Below are 23584 nucleotides of genomic sequence, written 5' to 3' on the forward strand. Positions count from 1 at the left end.
AGGTGAGAGGATCACCTGAGGCCAGGAGTTCAAGAGCAGCCTGGGCAACATAGCAAGACCCGATCTCTACAAAAAAATTAAAAATTAGCCAGCCATGGTGGCATATGCCTGTAGTCCCAGCTGTTCAGGAGGCTGAAGCAGGAAGATTGCTTGAGTTTAGGAGTTTGAGTTTATAATGAGCTATGATTGAGCCACTGTACTCTAGACTGGGTGACAGAGCAAGACTCTGTGTCTTCAAAAGAATACAAAACTTAATTCTGTTTCTCAGTTGTGAACTATCAGTCTTTTGCAAATGATTTGTCCTCTGTTCAATCCTCTTCTTCCCTCAAGTAGATATTTTCATTAATAATAATTTCTCTTCTTTTTCTGTTTCCTGCTTTATAAGATGTATTAAAACTTTCTCCAAAATAGGTGACTGATACATTGTTCTTATCATTTTATAAACAAAGTACCATACTTTGTAGCCTTTCAGAGTTAAAAAGGAATATAAGAGCAAGGAAGTAAAAGGAATCAGATTCAGTTTATAAGGAAAATAAAATCCAGAAATCCTATGTTTGGGATATGTATGGAAAGCCATTAGGATACCCTGTTCCTAAAAGAAGAGTGACCACAGTACCTATTCATACAATAGGTTTTAAGATTTTTTTCATAAATGGATTTCTCTATAGGTGAGTTTGGTTAAATTCTGTACAACTTCAAAGGACTAATGATTGACAGGATTAATATAATAAAACGTCTCAAAAATGGAATGTGGGAACTGGCTGCCGTATAAAGAATACAAAAGGAGGCAAGAAGACTGTTACAATCAAGACACTGTAGATGGGGATTTCTGTACTGGGTCAGGAGATTAGTTACTAATAGAAATATCTAATTAAGGGAAGGGAGGATAGAGTTAAAGAGAGGAGAAATTACACTGGGAGCAGTGGCTCATGCCTGTAATCCCAACACTGAGAGGCTGAGGTGGAAGGATTGCTTGAGCCCAGGTTGTCAAGGCTGCAGTGAGTTATGATTGTGCCACTGCACTCCACTACAGGGTGGGTGACAGAACAAGACTCTGAGATCCTGTCTGTTTTTTAGAAAAAGGGAGAGAGGAAAAATTAGTTGCAAAAGTAGAAGTAGATTGAAGCAGGCAAGAAACAGAAGGAAATATTTTCAAATGGGTGTCATTATTAGAAACTATGTATTAATTCCTGGAGATTGAATTGGATGACTTCTGGAATCCCTTCCAACTTTAAGATTCTAGGTTTATTATCCTGAGTACTGCTTTAGGCTTTGTGTTTCTCTTTATGGCCAAATGGTTCTCCTTTGAGGGACTAAGGATTGTTTTAAAAGGCATCAGATAAATTTAGAAATACATGGATATAATTTAGGTATACAAGTAAATAAAACTTACTTTTGCTTCTGGTCATGATAAAGGAAACAAGATTTACCCTTCCAACTTAACTAGAAAATTAGACAAAACATGAAACAACAATTTTCAGACATTGGATAACAGGTAGTACCAGGCAGTGATCCCTGAGGAAGGGAAATAAAAGGTATGTATGCTATAATATCCCCAGCTTTCTAGGGTGGGGTGTGTGTGTTGTGAAGGAGGGACTGGTAGAGTCTGTGCAGAGGGGCTTCCCTCCAGTCTTTGGCTGAGTACCAATTTGTGCATGTATGAAAAGAAGCTACCAGAGGCTGGGGAAAGAACCACCAGAAAGAAGGAATCAGCAGTCTTAGAGCCAGCACAGGTGTCAATAGTTTATGTTCCAACCAGTTAAGAGTAGAAAAACCTCCTAAGTCACAGGGCATTGAATAGAATCTTCAGAGGGGTATTGCCTCAGAAATAGGGCAAAACTGACCCTAGAATAAAAGCTGCTCTGGACCCACCATCACAAAGCCTAAAAACAAACCTCAAAAGCCTGAAACTGATCCAAATAACCTATATCCCAGAGAAAAGCCTAACAGTGTTTAAAGGAATACAACGAATTCCATCAACAACAAGGCCCAACATAAAATTTGCAATATCCAGCATCCAACTAGAAATGACCAGACATACATGAGGCAGGAAAGTACAATTTATGATGAGGGAGAAAAGAAACACTCAGAAATGACCAAAATAATAGAATTAGCAGACAAGGATTTTTAAAACGTTACTATAAATATCTTCCACATATTCAAGAAGATAGAAGAAAATGGACATCATGAGGAGAGAAATGGAAGATATTTTTTAAACAAGACCGACATTGAACTTCTAGAAATGAAAAATATATCTGAAATAAAAATACATAAGGTAGTATTAATAGATTAGACACTTCATAAGAAAAAATTCATAAACTTGAATAGCAATAGAAACTTGAATATGAGACACACAAAAAAAGCCAAAGAAAGATATCAAGAGCATCAGTGAGCTGTGGGATTATACCAGACAGGTTAAGCATGTAATTGGAGTCCCAGAAGGAAAGGTGGGGGCATAGGTGGTGTTAGAAAAAGTATTTGAAGAAATAATGATGGAAGATTTTCCAAATTTGAAAACTGAACTGACAAGTTTGAGAAGTTATCCATACCCCAAGTAGAAGAAACACCATGCTAAAATGTATAGTAATCAAGTTGCTGAAAACTGGTGATAAAAATATTAAGTGCAACGAGAAGGAAAAAGGCACATTAAGTACAGAAGAACAAAGATAGGAATAACTGTCAGAAACGATGCAGGCCAGAAGACAGTGTAGCTACATCTTTGAAGTACTGCAGAAGAAACAAATTTGTCAGTAGAAATTCTATACTCAGCAAATATATCTTTCAAAAAGTAAGGCTGTACTTTTCCAGACAAACAAATGCATCACCAACAGACCTGTACCAGAAGAAATATTACGTGTTCTTCAGGCGGAAGAAGAATATCAAATGGAAATGTCAGTCTACACAAAAGAATGAAGAGGAGTGGAATTGCTCTCATTTTTTCATACCTCTAGAAGACAGGTGACTAAGGCAGAACTAAAACAACATACTGTGGGATTTATAACATACAGAAGTAAAATATAATCACAGCACAAAGAAGGAGACAAAATGGACAGATATACTGTTGGAAGATCCTTCTACTCTACATAAAGTGGTAAAATGTTATATGAAGGAAGACTATAAGTTAAAGCCACAGTAAATCATAGAGTAACCACTAAAAAATAAAAATTAAAAGCAAGATATATTTACTAAGCCAATAATAGAGGCAAAATGGAGCTTTAAAAATACAGAAGAGTTGGAAAGAAAAAAGATAAAAAGAACAAATAGAACAAATAGGAAGAAAGAGCAAGATGGTAGATTTAAACTCAACCACATTGATATTAAATGTAAATTATCTATGTCAACATTGTCCAACAGAAATATAATGTGAGCCACATATTTTAAATTGTCTAATAGTTACTTTTAAAAAAGTAAAATGGGCCGAGTGCAGTGGCTCATGCCTGTAATCCCAGCATTTTGGGAGGCCGAGGCGGGTGGATCACTTGAGGTCAGGAGTTTGAGACCAGCCTGGCCAACATGGTGAAACCCCGTCTCTACAAAAAATACAAAAATTAGCCAGGCATGGTGGTGCGTGCCTGTAATCTCAGCTACCTGGAAAGCTGAGGCTGGAGAATCGCTTGAACCTGGGAGGTGAAGGTTACAGTGACTGAGATCACGCCACTGCACTCCAGCCTGGGCAATGGAGCGAGACTTTATCTCAAAAAAAAAAAAAGAGGACATAAAATGAAACAGGTGAAATTAATTTTAACATATTTAAGGCTAGGCACAGTGGCTCACGTCTATAATCCCAGCACTTTGGGAGGCCAAGGTGGGTGCATCACTTGAGGTCAGGAGTTCGAGACCAGCCTGGCCAACATGGCAAAACCCTGTCTCTACTAAAAATAAAAAAAATTAGCCCGTCATCGTGTGTGCCTGTAATTGGGAGGCTGAGGCAGGAGATTCATTTGAATCCAGGAAGCAGAGGTTGCAGTGAGCTGAGATTGCGCCACTGTACTCCAGCCTGGATGACAGAGCAAGACTCTGTTTCAATTAAAAAATATATACATATATAAAATAATATATAGGTAATATATGTTATATATAAATAATATATTTTTACATAAAAATATATATAATACAGGTTGGGCGCAGTGGCTCACACCTGTAATCCCAGCACTTTGGGAGGCAGAGGCAGGTGGATCACCGGTCAGGAACTTGAGACCGGCCTGACCAACATGCTGAAACCCCGTCTCTACTAAAAATACAAAAATTAGCCAGGTGTGGTGGCAGGCGCCTGTAATCCCAGCTACCCAGGAGGCTGAGGCACGAGAATCACTTGAACCTGGGAGGTGGAGGTTGCAGTGAGCCAAGATCACACCACTGCACTCCAACCTGGGTGACAGAGTGAGACTTTGTCTCAAAAAAATATATATATAATGTATTTTTATATATAATATATTAAATAATATATTTATATATGTAATATGTAATATATTAAATAATATATTTATATATGTAATATGTAATATATTAAATTATATATGTAATATATAATATATTAAAATATTTATATATGTAATATATTAAATTATATGTGTAATATATATTAAAATATTTATATATGTAATATATAATATATTAAGTAATATATAAAGTAATACACATATGTAAAATAATATATACTACATTTTAAATATATATTAAATAATATATACTATATATTAAATAATATATATAAAATAATATATACTATATTTTAAATATATATTAAATAATATATACTGTATGTTAAATATATTATATATCAAATAATATATACTATGTATTAAATATACAGTATATATTAAATAATATATACTATATTAAATATATTAAGTTATATATTAAATAAAATATATATTAAATAATATATATCATGTATTAAATTATATAATATTGATATATTACATATATTATTAATATATATTATATATAGTAATGTATAATATATAAATATATTAATATTAACATATTTATATATTGCATAATATGTAATATATTAATATATTATACCTTATACATTTATATATAAATATATAAAATATATATTAATATTATATATTTTATTTATATATTAAATAATTTATATATTCAATAACGTTATTTAACAAAATATGTCATTTTAGCATGTAGTCAAAATACTATTGAGATATTTTACCTTCTCTTTGAAATGTGCTATGCATTTTACACTTATAGCACATCTCCGGTTGGATTAGTCACATTTCAAGTGCTCAGTAGTCACATTTGGCTAGTGGCTGCCTTACTGAACAGTATAGGGTAAACATCCAATTAAAAGGCAGATATTGGCTATCCTTGGGCAGGCCAGCAAATTTCCGGATAAGGGAAGCTGGTGGGCAGGAAAAAGGCATGCAGTGGCCCTCATGAGCCAGAAGAATAGCTGCTGACTGATGCCTGGGGGACCAAACCCATAATTGTGGAGCTGGAGCCGCACTGTGTCCCTTGCTTCAGTCTGATCTTTGGGGAGCCTGCACAGTTCTGACCTCAGTTAAGAGCTGAGGGAAGAAATTTGGGAATGTTTGGCCCTGTGTAACAGCAAAAGGATTCATTGGTGAGGGTGTCTGGCAGGTATCCGTAAAGATAATAAGATGAAGGGAACATCGCCGTTTGGAAAGTGTCGTGATATGATACACAAGTTGTGCTGCCTCTGTGGCTCGAAGGCGTACCACCTTCAGAAGTCAACCTGTGGCAAATGTGGCTCCCCTGCCAAGCGCAAGAGAAAGTGTAACTGGACTGCCACGGCTGAAAGAAAATACCACGGCGACTGGTTGAATGAAGCACCTAAACATTGTATACTGCAGATTTAGGCATGGATTCTTTGCAGGAACAACACCTACACCCAAGAGGGCAGCAGTTGTGTCATCCAGTTCATCTTAAGAATTTCAATGATTAGTCACACAATAAATATTCCGGTTTTTAAAAATGTATATATTTTAAACATATATATGTTTATATGTATATGTTATATCTGTATTACATATATGTGAAAAGAGGCAGAGATTGTCAGATTGGATTAAAAAGCTGTCTGTAAGAAACCATTTATTTATTATTTATTTTTGAGATGGAGTTTTGGTCTTGTTGCCCAGGCTGGAGTACAATGGCATGATCTTGGCTCACTGCAACCTCAGCCTCCCAGGTTCAAGCGATTCTCCTGCCCCAGCCCCCCGAGTAGCTGGGATTACAAGCACCTGCCACCACATCCAGCTAATTTGTCTATTTTTAGTAGAGATGGGGTTTCACCATGTTGGCCAGCCTGGTCTTGAACTCCTGACCTCAGGTGACCCACCTGCCTTGGCCTCCGAAAGTGCTGGCATTACAGATGTGAGCCACTGCGCCTGGCCAAGGAACCATTTTAAATGTAAAGACATAGGTTTACAAAAGTTAAGGGACAGAAAAAAGATACCCTGCAAACATGACTCAAAGGAAAAAGTGACTTATTAACATTATACAAATTAGATTTCAGAACAAGGAATATTATCAGTAATAGAGACATTTCTTAATGATAAAGGGGTCAGTTCATCAAGAAGGCTTAGCAACCTAAATATGTACACAACTAATAACAGAACTTCGAAATACGTGAAGCATAATCTGATAGAACTGAAAGGAGAAATAGACAAATCTATTACTGTTGGAGGTTTCACTGCCTCTGAGTAATGGATAGAATAAGTAGAAAATCAGTAAGGATATAGAAGACTGGAACAGGTAGATCGATCCTATGCACCCAAATGTTTGTACACCAGAAACACTTCCTCTACTCAGCCCTCTATGCCCTATCCTACGTGAAGCAGGATAACTGGAGCATTTCCTGTCTATTATTTTCCCTCCAAGACCCTATTCTTCCTCTCATTCCTTGCTGTCAATTTATGTGGATGAATTGGAAAAATAGCAAGCTGACATGTCTCTTTTTTGGGGGATGGGTTCTACTCTATAAACCCATATTAGTTATTACCAGTTGTTTCCAATTGGAAAAGCACTGGACTGTTGGAATACAGTATTTCTAACTTCACCAGCTAGTGAAAGGCCAATGAGGAACAAATTCATAGGAAATATGGGGGACAGGAGGATGGTGAAAGAGGAATTTAGAATCTACATAGCAGACTGTAATTACACTGAAACTACAGCTAACCAGGCAGACTAATTACCTACTCGGTAAGCTTCATCTCTGGAAAGAAAGAGATATCTCTCAGCTATTCAGCATCACAATAGCCTGGTGTGTAGAGAGCATATTCTTACTTGATTGGTGGCATAAAAGAAGCAGCAAAACTTTATGGGGAAGTACTAAAGTCACCCGATTTTTATTGCAGAGTCAGAATCTGGAACCAGAGCACTTGCATTTTGATGAACATTCTTTTTTTTTTTTTTTTTTTTTCCTGAGACAGGGTCTCACTCTGTAATCCAGGCTAGAGTGCAGTGGTGTGATCATAGCTCACTGCAGCCTCAAACTCCTGAGCTAAAGTGATCCTCCTGCCTCAGCCTCCCAAGGAGCTGGGACCACAGGAATGTGCCACCATGCCTGGCTTTTTTGTTTATTTTTAGTTTTTAGAGAGAAAGTCTCACTATATTGCCCAGTCTGGTCTCGAATTCCTGGCCTCAAGTGATCCTACCACCTTAGCCTCCCAAAGTGCTAGGATTACAAGCAGAAGCCCACACCCAGCTTTGTCTAGCATTCTAACTTTCAGAATATATATTTTTGATGGGAATGGGGGGAATTGGTAGTGGTCATAGTTTGATAATTTTTCCAAGGAGTAGTTAAATCTGAGTGATGCTCAGTAAAGAGAGGAAACAACCTGCAAAACATTAAGTTCAACTAGACAAACCTAGCCTTAGGAATAGGTTTTCCTTAGAGAATAAAAGCTGATTGCATAAGAAGGAAAAAAACTAGGCAAAATGAAATAAATTAGTTAAGTGACTATGATGAATCCACCATTGCTGTACACTTTTGTGTGGAATGAAATGATCAGAACTAAAGTTTTCTAACGTGACTCTTTGGCTTCCACATTATTATGGTTTATCTCTTTGAAGTGTTTCTAAATAGAACTAGCCCTGATTAACCAGGGATTTATGCAAGGTCACATGGAGAATAGTAGTTATTCCCCATAAATGACTCCATAAACATGTTGCTTGCCTGTCTTTCTCTAAAAGTTTAGCTTTAATTCTGATAATTTGTTCCTTGAATTGGCATGTAAGAAAAATTCTGTGTGCTTGTTTGCAGTGAGGGAAACCTGCCTTCCTGGTTTCTATAATATTACTAGGTTAGCTCCTATGAGTGAATGACCTGAACCATACTATTCAAATGCTGCTGTTAGTCTCTTGGACTTTGTGGTTGATAAGGGTAAATTTAATTTGAAAATCAGAATGGGGAGGTCAAGGTGAAAATCTAGGGAGGTAAAATTGGAAAAATGGCTTTTGTCCCCCCAGAAGTTGTCTTGATCTCTGCTCAGAAGTATTGTCATGCCCAGGCCTTTTAGAACATTTTTTCTTAAGCTAATTAGAAGGGTTCAAACTATAAGCATGAGAATGGCTAAAAATCAAGACTTTACTGGTAGTGAAATGTTTTATTTCTAAAAACATGAGAAAACAATAGTTTGGCTGGTTTACTGGGGAAGAAGGAAGATACAAATAGCATTGGTCGTTTATGTCATTGTGGTAATGTACAGGAAAAAGATTGAATCCTTAGTTTGAAAACATTGTAGGCTTTTCTCTGAAAGAAAAGCTTTTTTCAGCTTCAGCCTGGCAGCCCTTCAAATAAAATCTCAAAGGAACAAGGCACTATAAACAACCCACCTATCCCTAAACATGACTGCATAGACAAGTAGATGCTTATGGCCAAGGCTGCGAAGGCAGCAGGAAGGGTAGCTCCTTAAGCACCAAGAGTCACAGTGAGCAAATAGAGGCAAGTGTGGGTCCCAGAAAAGGTGACAGGTGGACTAATGTTGACAGTTAGTCCTCAGATTGTGGTATATTGGTGAGACAAATAGCAAGCACAGGGCTCATCTACTTTTAGCTCCTTATTTCAAAGGGAATTTAGGATCTGCTGGTGCTAAGAGAGTCTTGTTTGAGGAAAGGGCTGTTGCCAACTTGGCGTGGGGGACCGTTGTCTTCACAAAAGTCAAGCAAATGCTGTGACCATCAATGCTCCTCTTTCATCTTGAACACTGTGATCCCTTCTCTCATTTCTTTTTCCTTCATCTTCAGCCCTCCTCTGTGAGATGACATGTAGGACTTTTTTGTTCTCTCTTAGCTCATTTTTTTGGTTTAATTGTGTCTTGGCTGAACTATGGAAATTTTCCTCATTTGGATGGAGTAATAGCTAAAAAAATTGAGGAGAAAGACTTGAATCCAAATTCTGCCTTGGATGTCAGATTTACATTCTCAGCTAATGTGGGGAGCATTGAGGTCACCAAACTCCCTTCTACTGGGATCTAGGGGAAATGAAAAAGAACCCAGATCATTCCTTACAGCTAATTAACTAGTTGACTTTGGAGGCCATTTCCCTCTCAGTTGAGAAACTTTGGTTGGGTGCAGCAATGGAAGAGGAATTCTCAAAGGGAACAGATACCATGGTGTCTGATGACTGGGGTTCTCTGTTCTTGTTCAGCTGTGTTGGTCTTTAGCTTTCTAGTGAACCCTCTCAACGTGAAAAAACAAGCAAAACTCAGGCTGTGTAAGTCCAGCTAAGCTTCCTTGGTTTCTGGAACTCTTTCCTCTTGAAAAATAGAATAGTGATGTATAGCATGACACTCATTTATGTCATTTTTTTTTTTTTTCACTTCAGACTTATGATTCCAGAGGTAATCTCTGATAGGCACCTAGGGGAGATGTATCTCCATGGTTGTCATGTGCTTCACCGTCCTTATCTCTCTGCCTGATTCCTTTCACCTCCTGCTTCAGTCCTTATTTCTTGTTGGAATATATAAGCTGTCTGCCCCTATGGAAGGTTTCGGTTACAGTAACTGGCAGGTTATCTGCTTATGTCTTGGATTGAAGGGTTTACCCTATAACATGGCCAACATTATAAGATGGGTAGAAGGCCAGAGGAATCAGTGAATTCCTTCTTGCCAATTTTTCCTCATTAGAGAACATAGTTTACAGCCTAGAAATCTGTACTTGCTGGGAAGATCCTACTGCATTTATGGCTGCCTTCAGAAACCTAGAGGCAGTCTTTAGCACCATTATCCTGAGGGGCAGAGTTAGACTGAAAACTTATAGTTAAGAAATACCTGATTCTAATTGTGTCTTGATTAATTATTATCTGTAACAAACTGAGCTCCAGTTATCTATTGGGCATCACACTAGGCAGAGAATAAGCCACAACCTGAGTCCTTTGGGCTGACTGGGCCTGTTGCTCAGTCATCAGAGCTGCAGAGAAAACAGTGTCTTTCTTCACTCCTAGCCTTCCCCTACCTCAGAGCTCTGCCTCATGGCGAGTGTGGTTTTCCCGCAGCTGCCTAGGCATCCTCATCTATAGGCCCTTTCTCTGGTCTAGACCGTGCTCCAGTGTGTTCCTGGCAGTGTTCCCTGCTGCCTACCCAGTATGTCGTTGCTTACTGTTGGGCAGTAGCTCACTGTTCTGGCATCCTGGTGTGTAAATATTTGTCAAAGAACAGGGGCATTTTCCCATTCCCCAAAACGCATTCTGAAAAATGTGCCTGTTTTCTTAGTCATATTTCCAAGCCGTGGATCAGTTAGCCCATTCATTCCTTGCAGTTGACAGACACTGGCCTGACCTCAGCTGGCCACATAAAGTAAGTATGCAGTAACTTCCGGCACAATAACTTTCAAGTTTTAGTACCAAAGAGTCCTGGACCTAATGGAACCATACACAACATAGTCACTATTAGAGAAGATGTCGTTTCATTAACAAAGAATCACACATCTCCCCACTCAGCCATTGTAATTTCTTTCCACACTTAATATTGAAGGCATAAATGGAATCAACAAAGATGAGAAAGCTAACCATATAGATTCTGGGGTAGAATGTTATTCTTCATGTTTGTGACTTGACTTTAGGTCTCATATAAGGTAGGTTTTTATACTTCCATGTGTGCCTTTATATAAAGGTGACATTGCTGAGCTACTATCAGTTTACAGGTGTTTTTCCAGTATAATTAATGGCTTCTCCTGTCACTTAGTTCTACTTGAGACCAAAAGAGTTTGCCTCTGCAGGATGGGTTATTAAGTTGAAAAGGCAGTCTTTAACCATGGAGCAGAGTTTTCCATCTTTGTGTAAAACCATGTGGCTGTCATATAAAATTTGAGTTCTTGATTTTAACTTGACTAACACTAGGCGCTAACTGAGCTCAGTATCTACTTACATTGCTCACACAGTTCCAGTAGATAAAGGTAACTGCTAATGTGCATTATTAAACTGCTTGCATGCCTTCCTTTCCTTTTCTGTAAGCCTCACCTTAACACCCCTGTCTTTCTGCAGTCTTTTGACCTAACCTTCAGTCTTCTACAAGCCTGGCCAACGTTTGCCCATTTGTACTCCCAACCCCATAATATATATGTCAGCTTTTTCTCTTTTCACCATTTATAGCACTTCAGCCTTCCCCCTTCTAGTCAGAATTTGATTTAGAGAAATGAGTCTGTTGGATGTTGAAGACTTAATTCAGTTTATTAGGAAACAATTACGTATGCTATTCAACACAGCAACTGCAACTATTTTGAAAGGCTAGGCCTGAGTGTCTATTCTAATAGGTGTAATTTCTTCCCACAGATCATCAATTTCTACATGAATATGCTGATGGAGCGCAGTAAAGAGAAGGGCTTGCCAAGCGTGCATGCATTTAATACCTTTTTCTTCACTAAATTAAAAACGGCTGGTTATCAGGCAGTGAAACGTTGGACAAAGAAAGTAGATGTATTTTCTGTTGACATTCTTTTGGTGCCCATTCACCTGGGAGTACACTGGTGTCTAGCTGTGAGTACCCCTTTCATTTTTGATAAAATGTAAAAGCTATGTAATTATAGAACACACAGAGGGTAGTGAGTAGTAGTTCTACATGTTCCCTTGATTATTGAGAGAAAGAGTGTTTAGTAGTAGGTTGACTACAATCAGATAGATCTATGAACTTCCTATCAAGATTGGGATGTAGATTTTGAAGAAAGCTGTGGAATTTCCCTTTCTAGAAATATTTAAAAGAGAGTTATAGGGTGTCTAAGCAGCCTTAAAGGAAGGCATGGGGGAAAAAAAGTGACTTATTAATGATGCTGCCACTCAGATTCTGTGACTGTTATTTTCAGCCTAATCATAACTTACCTTGCATACTTGGCAATTTAATATTTTTATGACTCTGTGAGCATTAGCTTAATGTGTTAATAAAACTATTTCACAGTCTGTTTTGGATTACATTTCAAAAGCATAAAGCCAAAAGGAACTTCTCAATATAAAGAAATAAAACCCAGAGTCTGCTCACCATCTTTCTGAAACTTTGTGGAAATGATTTTGAGATACTCACCTTATATTCCCTGAAAATCATGTAGTTTCTTCACTGTTGCCCACTTTGCAGAGGGAGAGAATGAAGATTAGAAAAAGGCTTCACAGCAATAATGGGGCCACCTGTTGATGAGTGCCATCATAGTTTTATGTAAATAACCCTTCATTTTTTTTTCTCTACAGATTAAGCATAATATAATGCAAAATATCAGTCAAACTTGTCATGATTTTGTAGGAAGTCTGGCAAAAGGTTCCAAAGGGCAGGGAAGGGAAAAACTGATAAACCGATTTTCTTCATTTCATAAACACAGACACTTTTTTTCTTATTCTCAGGTTGTGGACTTTAGAAAGAAGAATATTACCTATTACGACTCCATGGGTGGGATAAACAATGAAGCCTGCAGAATACTCTTGTAAGTAGGGAGTTGAGGACAAAAGAGTTTGATATTGGGTATAGGTAGTGTTTTTCCAGTAATTGAACTCAGTTGTTTGATACCTTCAATGGAGTGATTGATAAAATCTTCATGTTAAGTAAAAATGCATATTTTGTATCTAAGTAAGTTTAGTTTAAAAACAATACCAAAGTATGCCCTAATGGGAGCAATTACTATCCTAATGCACTAAAATGTAGACTAGATATAAAGATGTAGATGCTACTTAGAAATCATTTAATCCAACCTCCTAATTTTTCAGATGAAGAGACCAAGGCCCACAGAGGTGCCTTTGATTTGCCCAGGTCCTATTAGTTAGTGGCTCAGGTGGACCAGAATGCAAATCTCTTTATGCTCCACCTGTTTCATTTTCCAAAATACCTATTCCTCACTGTACCACTCTGATGGCCAGGAGGAAGTACATTCCACAATGGTGAACAGTTTGCACTTAAAAGAGAGCTCTATCGAAGGTATGCACTCAATGCATTGTTGATTTGGATTTAATTTTTAGATAGGAGAGCCAGGCCTAACAGTAGTAAATAAATACCTCAATAGTACCAGAAAAACACTTTTCTTCCATTAGATTGAGTTCTAAAGGACCATATAAACCAAGGAAAAGAATAAAAAGAATTGTTCGTCAGAAGGAATGGTTGGTAGAAGGAGCTTAACTATTAGAGGCAGAGGTCATGTTCCTTTTGAGTTGACAGAGTGGACATTAGAAGAGACAAGCTAGAAGAGGCATGCTCAGCTCTGGAGAAAACTTAACAATCCAGGGATTCCCTGCCCAGCATTATATACTCTTTTCCTCAGAAGAGCAGATGAAACAAATTTGTTCCTAGGTATTGTCAGCCCCATTCTTAGTGTGGCAGCTGTCATCGATGTTCCCCACTGCTTATCTCATTCTCTCCTGATACCTTTAGGCAATACCTAAAGCAAGAAAGCATTGACAAGAAAAGGAAAGAGTTTGACACCAATGGCTGGCAGCTTTTCAGCAAGAAAAGCCAGGTACCTTTCATCTTGATGAAATAAAAATCCTAAGAGTAGGGTATTTGGGGAGGAAAGAATTTTACTGCTTAATTCCCAGGGACCACCTGTGTTCGTGTCTAGCCTGACTTCAGCTTGGTTGGTTGGTTTCTGGGGGAGGATAAATTAAGCTATCCGTAGGAAAAGTGATAGTGTGTTTCTTATGTAGAACTAGGTTTTCTAAATGCCCAGATATTTTACTAAGCTTTTCACTCCTAAGGGGAATGTTTGCTGATTATTTGGCCTCTGGGGGAGGGAGCAGTTTTTATACCCTTAGGTGCCATGGGAGTCTGAGATATTCTCCTGTTTGATTAATACGGAGTACACAGACCTGACTGGAATGTTGTATTTTGTTTCTTTGAGCCTCTGTTGTCCTGACTGGGGGGCCAGAGTCATCTGTTTATAATTTAGAGAAACCTGTACAATTTATATCTTTTGGTTCTTATTTTTAATCTAAGAAGGAAAGAAGCTTGGAAAGATGTCATTTTTGTTGTTGTTGGTCTTCCAGGAAATTCCTCAGCAGATGAATGGAAGTGACTGTGGGATGTTTGCCTGCAAATATGCTGACTGTATTACCAAAGACAGACCAATCAACTTCACACAGGTGAGCTGAGCCTTCCATAGGGAGCTCTAGGATTACTTTGTCTCCAAGCTGCCCTGTAGATGTTTTTCTCTCCAGTTGTTCTCTTTAGGGGCCTCTACCCTAACCTTTAGCATGCTTCAGCCCATGATTCATAACACTGATGGTTACTACCTGAACCACATCACAAAAGAAAGAAAATTAGTGATAAGTCACGTCCTGGGTTACCACACCTCAGTTATTGTAGTAAAGGTTTCAAGAGCAGAACCTTCTCTGCCTGTCTCCTCTACCTACTGTAACTTCTAGAGAGAACTGGGACCAGAGCAGGTTTCTTTAGTTCCCTTGCATTTTGTTAGTAGTCAGGTTTGGGAATAGGCCATACCTCAATCTCCTAGTGTAATTTGTTATGCTGCCCCCTCCCCTGACCCCTCACTTGATGAATCTGGTCAGTCTTCTCTTAGAGAATGATTGGTCATTTCTGTCCATGTGGTCTCTCAGACCAAAGTGGATTGAGATTAGAGATTTGGTTTATTCTGATGTGTTCTCCGCTTTTACTTCTGTTTGAATCAGTGACTTTACCAGATTTTTCTACCATAGCCCTTTGTCTAGACCAGCCTGAGCTGACTCTTCAGCCTGAGCTGACTCTTCAAGTTCCCTTAATTCTTCTAAAAGGTGAATTTTTTATTTTTAGGCCTAGGCTCATATCCTCTTAAAAGTTCAACATAGAAGACTTATTAGACACCATTCTCAAAATTCTTAGAGACGTGGGCATAGCCTGGGGATTCCTGGAAATACCCAGTGTAACTTCTAAGGCTATAATGATGAAAAATAACAATAGAAAAAGCAATGAAAAGAAAAAAACCACATGTAACCAAGAATGAATAATTTAAAAGACCAGAAATACAACTGAGACTGTTTGTTGAAAACCTTGCAAAAGAAAGAAGTATGGGGAAAGGCGTATCAGGTCTAGACAAAAGCTTTGAAAATTAAGGGTGTCTCTGTGTCCCTACAGCAACACATGCCATACTTCCGGAAGCGGATGGTCTGGGAGATCCTCCACCGAAAACTCTTGTGAAGACTGTCTCACTTAGCAGACCTTGACCATGTGGGGGACCAGCTCTTTGTTGTCTACAGCCAGAGACCTTGGAAACAGCTGCTCCCAGCCCTCTGTTGTTGTAACACCCTTGATCCTGGACCAGGCCCTGGCGAGATGCATTCACAAGCACATCTGCCTTTCCTTTTGTATCTCAGATACTATTTTTGCAAAGAAACTTTGGTGCTGTGAAAGGGGTGAGGGACATCCCTAAGCTGAAGAGAAAGACTGCTTTTCACTTCTTCAGTTCTGCCATCTTGTTTTCAAAGGGCTCCAGCCTCACTCAGTCCCTAATTATGGGACTGAGAAAAGCTTGGAAAGAATCTTGGTTTCGTATAAATTCTTGTTGTTAGGCCTTACTAAGAAGTAGGAAAGGACATGGGCAAAAGGTAGGGATAAAAACCACCAGCATATACATGGACATACACACACACACACAAACACACACACACACACACACAATTTTCACGATGTATGGTCAGGAATGTGACTGTAAACTGGACTTTGGGGCCCAGGCATAAGTCCCTTCCTCCAGGACCTTTCCTATTTATATGTCCCTATACAAAATCCATCTGCTTTTATACGTAGCTGTTTTATCATCTGTAGCTTCATCCTATCCGGAGGCACAGCACATGAGCCCTGGACAGGTCCCAAAGTTCCAAGCAGTCCTTTCCGTAAAAGCAGGGGTTTGCATTTGCTGCCAACACATGATACGGGGAAGACCCACCCAGGGAGCGGTTTCAGTGGCGCAACAAAGCACCACTTTTACTGTTGCCTGCTTCTGACCAAGAAGAAAAAGGACCTTAGTATTTAGCATAAAATTCCAGCGCTGGATGAATGCAGATCTAGTTTGGTCTGTGGCTAGTTTAAATATGTTTCTAACCACAGAGAATTTCATATATATATATACATATATATATACACATACATATATATATATATATATATGTATGTATAAAATTTCACAGGGATATGCTTTTTTTTTTTTAAAGACTGAATGTGTTCACCATTTAGCCTGTAGATTTATTTCCATTTTCCAAATTCCAGCACACAGAGATCCCAGCCCCTATGAGTAGGGTGTTTGTGGACTACCTAATGGAATATTTTGAGGCCTGGATGAACTTTGCCATATGGGTAGAGGTTACAGAGGGAGGTGATATTTTCAGCTAAAAAAAAAACGGGTGGAGTTTGGACTGATCAACTTGAGATTTAAAAACTGCTATTCCTTTTGTTCTTTCTAGCATCTCTCCCCACCCTCTGAGAGCTCCTCAGGCTTAGATAGTGAAGTGATCAAATGCCAGTGTCATTTTGTACTTAAGTTCCAAAGTAGGAACATTTTATACTTTTTTCTGTATTGTAATAGGTAGTTTTGTATGAAATCTTTTCTCCTCTCCCCTTGTACCGCATTCTTTCCAGCATTGTGCTTTTTCCCTGGGCTTATTTGAAAATTTTACTGTTTTATACAAGCTCGTTTAGTACATTTTTCTATGTTTTACCACAGGTTAGAATTTGAAAAGAAAACTATTTTTTTTAAATATTCCATTGTTAACTGAATGTTACTGTTTCCACTCCAGCAACTACATGTCCTCCCTTCAACTGCCTGCTTTTTGGGGAAAGACCACCTTTTGTGTGTTTGTTTTTTCTCTCTCTTTCTTTCCCTTTCTCTATCTCTCTTTATTTTTCTTTCTTTTTCTTTGTTTTTGAGTTTTCTGTAGGAAATAAATAGCTTTCTATATATGAGTTGCTGGGGACCTTCACATTCTCTTTTAGAAAGCTGTGGCATGCAGTCTCATTGCAGGACTCCTGGAATATTGTCTGGTTCTTGGTATTTACTGTATGTAAGCAACAACTTGAAAGGTGGCAATATGGTGTAGATTTGGACTATGAATCAAAAGACCTTTTTCAGGTTCTTTCACTATTGTCTGGGGGACTCAGAACAAGATTGTTCTCTGTATTTATTGTTTGTCCATTTAGGTAACATCTGTCTTACCTTCCTCACAGACTTTGTACAGACCAAAGCAACAAATATTTATTGCCATGTATAGCAGAAAATGAAACATGCAACAAAAGCACTTTGAAAAATATATAAGGAATTGTTGAGCCTGTCTGAATTTGGGCCCCCTTTCTGACTAATGCAGTTTTGCACAAGGTAGAAGTTAGTGACCCTGAGACCATCTTACCACCCTGGACCTGGTCCAAATACAGACTTACACAGTGGACCATTCTTTCCTGAGCTAGCCAACAAGAGCAGGAGTAGTATCTGGAAACTTTCCCCTTTGTTTAGGGGTAGGCTTTGATGACCAGGAAAAAAAAAAAAGGTATTTCTGCATTTTATGGCCCAAAGGCATGTTATTAATATCTTATGTAATTTACTTTAAACTAAGTAAGACTTTTTTCTCCTGTGTTCCCCTTTCTCCTGTGTCCACTGCTCATATTCACCTGCCTTCCCTAAAAAAGGAATATTTGAGGGATGATAAGCACTAGATGCCAGCTATAGAGACCTCAACAGAAACCATAGTCCCAAGAATCACTCCGAGACCCTAAACAGAGAATATCAGACAGACCTTTCTTACCCATTTGAGAAACACATGGTCTGAGGCACAGAGGCTAGTTACATCCCATTTGTCACCTGGGACCCACCATTGCTCCCAGGAGTCCTATTTAGGGTTGAATATAAGAGTACTTTTCCCTCATCCAGTCTGGGGAATTTGTGTCAATTGACTCCTCTATATGAGATGCTTCATACTTCTATGTGGAATTAATTTCTGTATTCTTTAGCCACTGTAATCATGCTAGCATCTTCTACCCACTGCCCCCAGCAATGTTAGCACCAAGATCCTGAGGTAGAAACATAGATAACCTGGAAAAGCACTTCCACCAACCCTATCTCATAGCCTGTCCATTACTGCCTGGTTTTACATGGCCCTTAAGCGGCTCTAGTGGGTAAAGGGGGAAGAGTTCACTTGAGAGCCCCAGTGTTTTTAATGTTTCAGCTTCTGGTCCTGTGCCATCCCTCCAGCTTTTAAATATGTCTTGCTGGAGTAAGAGAGAGGACTGACACCTGAGGTTTCTTTTTGTTTGGTCCACCTGGATGGACTAGCATGAGGTGGAATATGATGCTTTCACCCTGGGAGTTCACATACCCAAGAGAGTCAGAAAAAGAGGTGTTAGGCTATTAGGCCCTATTGTTAAACAGGCCACGTGCTGAACTACTGGGAAGGGTACCTTATTTTCCTGCCCAGGAGCAATGCATCTACAGCTTGGAATTCCATGGGAAGGGACAAGGCTCATCCCAGCATCCTTTATTATAAGTCTAGGGCCTTGTTTTACCTGTACTGACTCCTAACATCTGTCTACTAAGAACACACACTACCATTCCCAGCTTTGAAGGTGGAAAAGGAAACATGGGACAGAGGGTTATGCTGGTCACCTGTTAAAATAAAGGATACCTTACACATACTTCCTTTGTGGGAGAGAAAAGAGTGGCTAGGAGGCTTTGAGCTGGGACCTCGAGGAAATGTTATTATGAGCTGTCTCTTTGGCCTGTCAGGGAGATGGTAGGGATAATTCCAATTATGTGAATGGTTGGACCAGGTGTCCAGGGGTCTTATCAAACTCTAAGATTCTGGAATGGTATTAAGTGCCACAATTTTGCTGGGAAGGGAAGTCAAGGCAGAGATTCAAAGTTAAATTTTTAAGGCCACTGGCTTAACACTGGCTTGGTTTTAGAGTTAAGGAGACAAGACCTTAGCTGCAGAATTTTCTCCATTCCAATCTAAGGAGTAGCCATCAATTCCTTACTTCTGGAGATTGCCTTATCCTTTGCAGAACACAAGTGCTAGGAAAGGAAAAAGTGTGGGAGAGTGGCACACAAGAAGTCCAGAGTCCAGTCCTCATTCAATTTACTTTTATTTTTTTCACAAATACCTACTGAGTAATTGTACGCAAATCCTATCTCTTTGATGCCTTCCCTGATCACATGATCTTAATGTCTCTCATCTGGACATCTGCAGCCCTTATAATCAAAATAATATAAGTCCACATGGTATCTGTATTGTAATTCACCTTTTGCATCATGAATGGACTGAGACATGTAGCCACCAAGAGCAGGTAAATGATTTGGTGCTTTTTTTTCAAACCAGGAGTAAAAGCTGTTTCTTTCTGGCCTGCCAGTGATGAGGCAGAGGTAATTATTCAACATTTATTTAGAAAGACAACATTGTGGGCCAGGCACAGTGGCTCACACCTGTAATCCCAGCACATTGGGAGGCTGAGGTGGGAGGATCCCTTGAGCTCAAGAGTTCGAGATCAGCCTGGGCAACACAAAAATAAAAAATAAAAAATAAAAATATTGTGGAGGAAGGAGGACTGCTCATGGCAGCCTGCAACCTCCTTTGTGATCCCAAATCGTTCATCTCTGGCCTCAAACCTAACGCTCCACTCTGCCCTTAACAAAAACACCTTCCTCAGCATTTAGCATGCTCTTTGGGGTGGGTGGGGGTTCTCAGTCTCTATCCCAGGGGACTTGTGGAAGTATTTTCTCTACACAGCTTTCTGTTAAGTAGTTTCCTCCATCCTTATTATTTCCGGTGATATTGTGCATCCCTCATAGATTGAGACTCTGAGGAAGCCCCTCAGGCTAGGTGTTTTACAAGCACGTGTTTAAGCACTGGCCTTAGGCGCCCTGAAGGGTGGAGTGAAAAGATGGTTTGACTATGGAAATAAAAGCCACCTTGTTCTCAGGTTTTTATAGCCTGCTGACCTTGTCCTCAGGATCTTAGAGTCTGTATTAGAGTCTGTAGACCTTATAGTTAACTAATTTAGGAAGCTAAGCAAACACCAAGCAATACACCTTATCAAGAAGGCAGACTCATAGGCATGTAGTTCCATACAGAACTAGAAGTAGAGGATGAAGGGGCAAAGGTGGAGGTAAGTCAGGGATAATGTTGCCTTTATCTGCCTATCTATATGATTCTTCCTAATTTTTAAAAAGTTGACTTATTTAAAATAAACTGTGGATCTTGCTTTCTTGCTTTGACTGGAAACTCCCTGGTAAAAAGGACTTGATGGTGTTTGTCTCTCTGTTCCCCTGTCTCTGTGGCTGTTTGCTCTGTCTCTGTCTGTGCCTGTGTCTCCCGATCCAAGCTGGACCAGTGATTGGATCCTCGGTGTGGTCTGGATTTCTGAGTCCACCCCTTACCCAGGAGTCTGAATACTGTTCATTCATTTATTTCATCCCATATACCTGGAAGTGAAGCCTGGAACGCAAATAACATGCAAATTTGTGGCTCTTTGGCACTTTAAAAAACCAAACCTGTCTGTGGAGCCTGCCAGAGAACTTTCCTGAGGCCAAACACACCAGTCAGGACTTCCAACCCACCCTGCTAACTGTGGCCTTGTGTTCTTGCTCCTCTCCCGCACCCCTTTCTTCTCACAATATAACTTCGAAGTGAAGTGCTTGCCACTTTTCTACCTGTAAAACTCACACTCATGACAGTAAAACATAAGAAAGCACCAACTTCTCAAAAATCTATTATTTTGGGGGAACAGTTTTCTCTATGTTGGGTTAGAAGATCCTCTTCTGGTCCCCAGGATGTTCTCAAATTCTAAGGTTTTCTTTTAGTCATGGTTAAGACTTTGAAGCCAATTGAATATGGAGTGAGTAGGGAAATCTTCAAGCCACGTTCGCTCTTCTGATTCCTGAATGTGGTTAAAAATATCTGATGAATGCCTGGGTCTGCACCAGGTATCACCAGTCAGGCAATAGACTGTCCCTGAGAATGGGGACCTGGACCTAACCATGGGTCAGAGTCAGCCTTTATCCCAAACCATTCCCTGGGTATCTGGTCTAGTCTTGGGCTCTGCAGAAAGTTACAAAGGAAAGGGGGTGGGGTGCCTGTTCCTTGAACCCCAGGAAAAATATTTTACTTCCTTACCTTCCTGTGCCTCATTTTTCCATTGTCCCATCACCAGCCAATCATCTCTGCCTGTTAAGAGTCAACCCATCACTTTTCCAGTAGCATCCCCCACCACTCTCCCCTGCCCACTCTGCCTCAGCCACAATGGCCTCTTTGGTGTTTGTCTAAGAAGCCAAGCTTGCTTTTACCTCAGGGCCATTCTACTCAATGCTTCCTCTGGGCTCTGGTGGAATGTCACCCTATACCCCAATTCTCACACCCCATAGCTTTCTTACCCTCAGTTTTCCCCCACAGTACTTAACAGCATCTAACTATATTACAAGTTGACTCTCCCTTATCTGAAATGCTTGGGACCAGAAATGTCTCAGATTTTGGAATATTTGCATTATACTTACCAGTTGAGCATTCCAAATCTGAAACCCAAAATGCTCCAATGAGCGTTTCCTTTGAGTGTCATGTCAGCATACAAAAAAATTCAATTTTGGAGCATTTCAGATTTGGGATGCCCAACCTGTATTAAATGATTTGTTTTATCCATCGCTAAAATATCTGTATTCCAGGTGCCTAGAATAGTTGAAGGAGAGAATAGTTGAAGGGACGAATGAATTCCTGTTATTTAGCATCTTTGACCTGTGCTTCCATCATGAAGCCTCCACCCTATTCCAGGTTCTCACATCTTTGTGTCTAGTTTATACTTCCTACCTCAGAGTCTCTGGCTTCAAGTTCATTGTCCATTTGGCAGTTAGAGTTGTTGTCTTCAAATAGTGTTAATTATAATATAAACATTCATCGAGACCTTGGCCTGAGACTTACATGTCAAATACTTTATATGTATTACTTCATTTAATCTTCACAAATCTATGATGTAGGTACATTATTATCCCCATTTCTCAGATAAGAAAATGAGGAGGATAGGGATTGAATAATTTGCCCAGATTCTCACAGATTTTCAGTGACAGAAACAGGGAGCATATGACTCCAAGACCCCTAAAAGTGCTAGAATCTGCTGCTTCCACGTAGCCACACGACTTCATCTGAACAGGCAAAACGCCTGACCTAGACTCCAAGGGAACTCGACCAAAGTGAAACCAAATAAGAGAACCTTTGACGAAGTTCTCAAAGTCATCTTCTGCTTTTCTCTCGTGAGCAAGATTGAGGTCCTTATTTGTCTTTTCATCATAGTTTGGAAGTCAAGGGGAATGAGAAGGTCCCTCTGTCATTGGGTTCATTTTCTCTTGGCTTCTCCAGACAGGGATAACAAGGAATTCTCATCTCTCCCATGACAACCCTTTCCTGTCTGTCCTTTTTCTTTTTGGCTCCTCCTTTCATCCTCTGCTCTTGGCTGTGCACATTAGCAAACCTCTTTTCCCTCAAGGTCTCTAGTCTGAATCCAGAAAGGGGAAGCCTAGGGATTGAAGGTGGTGAGGTAGGGAGACATCAAGTGGATTCAGCCTGTCCCCACCGACGGCCTCAGGAATCCAGTGTGCCAGGCGGTGGCCCTCTCTGGGGATGACCTGGGGACCTATACTTGTAGAAATTTGGAAACATTTCTAGTGCTCCATTTTATCTTTTTGCCTTGGTCTGTGTCTCCCGCTCTGTCTCTTCAGCATGGAGTTTCCTCGGCCATTCCTACTGGTTTGAGAATGTCAGGAATGCAGAGCCTTGTGCCCTCCCTCTTCTCCACCTCCCACCCCCGTACACTGAGCCCCTCTGCCCTGTAGAGGCGGAAGTTAGTTCAGCTACAGACTGAGGGGGAGGGGTGCCGCCCTGTTACTGGAGAAGGAAGACAGCACACATTCTGGCTCAACCCCTCCTCCCGCCCTCTCTCCTATTTCATCCCCAAAATCAGTCTGCCACTTTCATCTTCCTCTTCAACAGACAGCCTTTCCCACCCTCACCCCTCACTGGAGGCCTCTCTTGATGGTAATTACTCCTAATTGTTTTCCCTTGGCTCACGAAGCCTTTCCTTGCCTGCCCTGAGCCAACAGCTCTCCTGTGTCTGCTCAGAAAATGGGCTCAACTCTCAGGGAAAGAGAGGCTAGCCTCTTTGGGCTTCAAAACCCTGGC

The 23584-nt window shown here is 39.8% G+C and overlaps 2 protein-coding genes across 4 annotated transcripts in view; both read left to right on the forward strand.

The window, feature by feature from the left end:
* Nucleotides 1–17710, forward strand: part of SENP1 (SUMO specific peptidase 1) — a 62184-nt gene extending 44474 nt beyond the window's left edge. For all 3 annotated transcript variants that reach the window (XM_019038625.4, XM_019038627.4, XM_063694030.1), the window contains 5 exons: nt 11753–11956; nt 12806–12885; nt 13824–13908; nt 14435–14530; nt 15519–17710. In XM_019038625.4, coding sequence (XP_018894170.2) covers nt 11753–11956; nt 12806–12885; nt 13824–13908; nt 14435–14530; nt 15519–15581 — 528 coding nt within the window. In that variant the 3' untranslated portion in view covers nt 15582–17710. The remainder of the gene's footprint in view (nt 1–11752; nt 11957–12805; nt 12886–13823; nt 13909–14434; nt 14531–15518) is intronic.
* LOC109029006 (large ribosomal subunit protein eL37-like) lies at nt 5145–5974 on the forward strand. Its single transcript, XM_055357352.1, is given in 2 exon segments — nt 5145–5782; nt 5784–5974. Coding segments are annotated over 2 exon segments (288 nt in total). The 5' UTR covers nt 5145–5621; the 3' UTR covers nt 5911–5974.
* Nucleotides 17711–23584: the final 5874 nt, after the last annotated feature.

This window comes from Gorilla gorilla, chromosome 10 (assembly GCF_029281585.2).
Source record: "Gorilla gorilla gorilla isolate KB3781 chromosome 10, NHGRI_mGorGor1-v2.1_pri, whole genome shotgun sequence".
Lineage (NCBI taxonomy): Eukaryota > Metazoa > Chordata > Mammalia > Primates > Hominidae > Gorilla > Gorilla gorilla.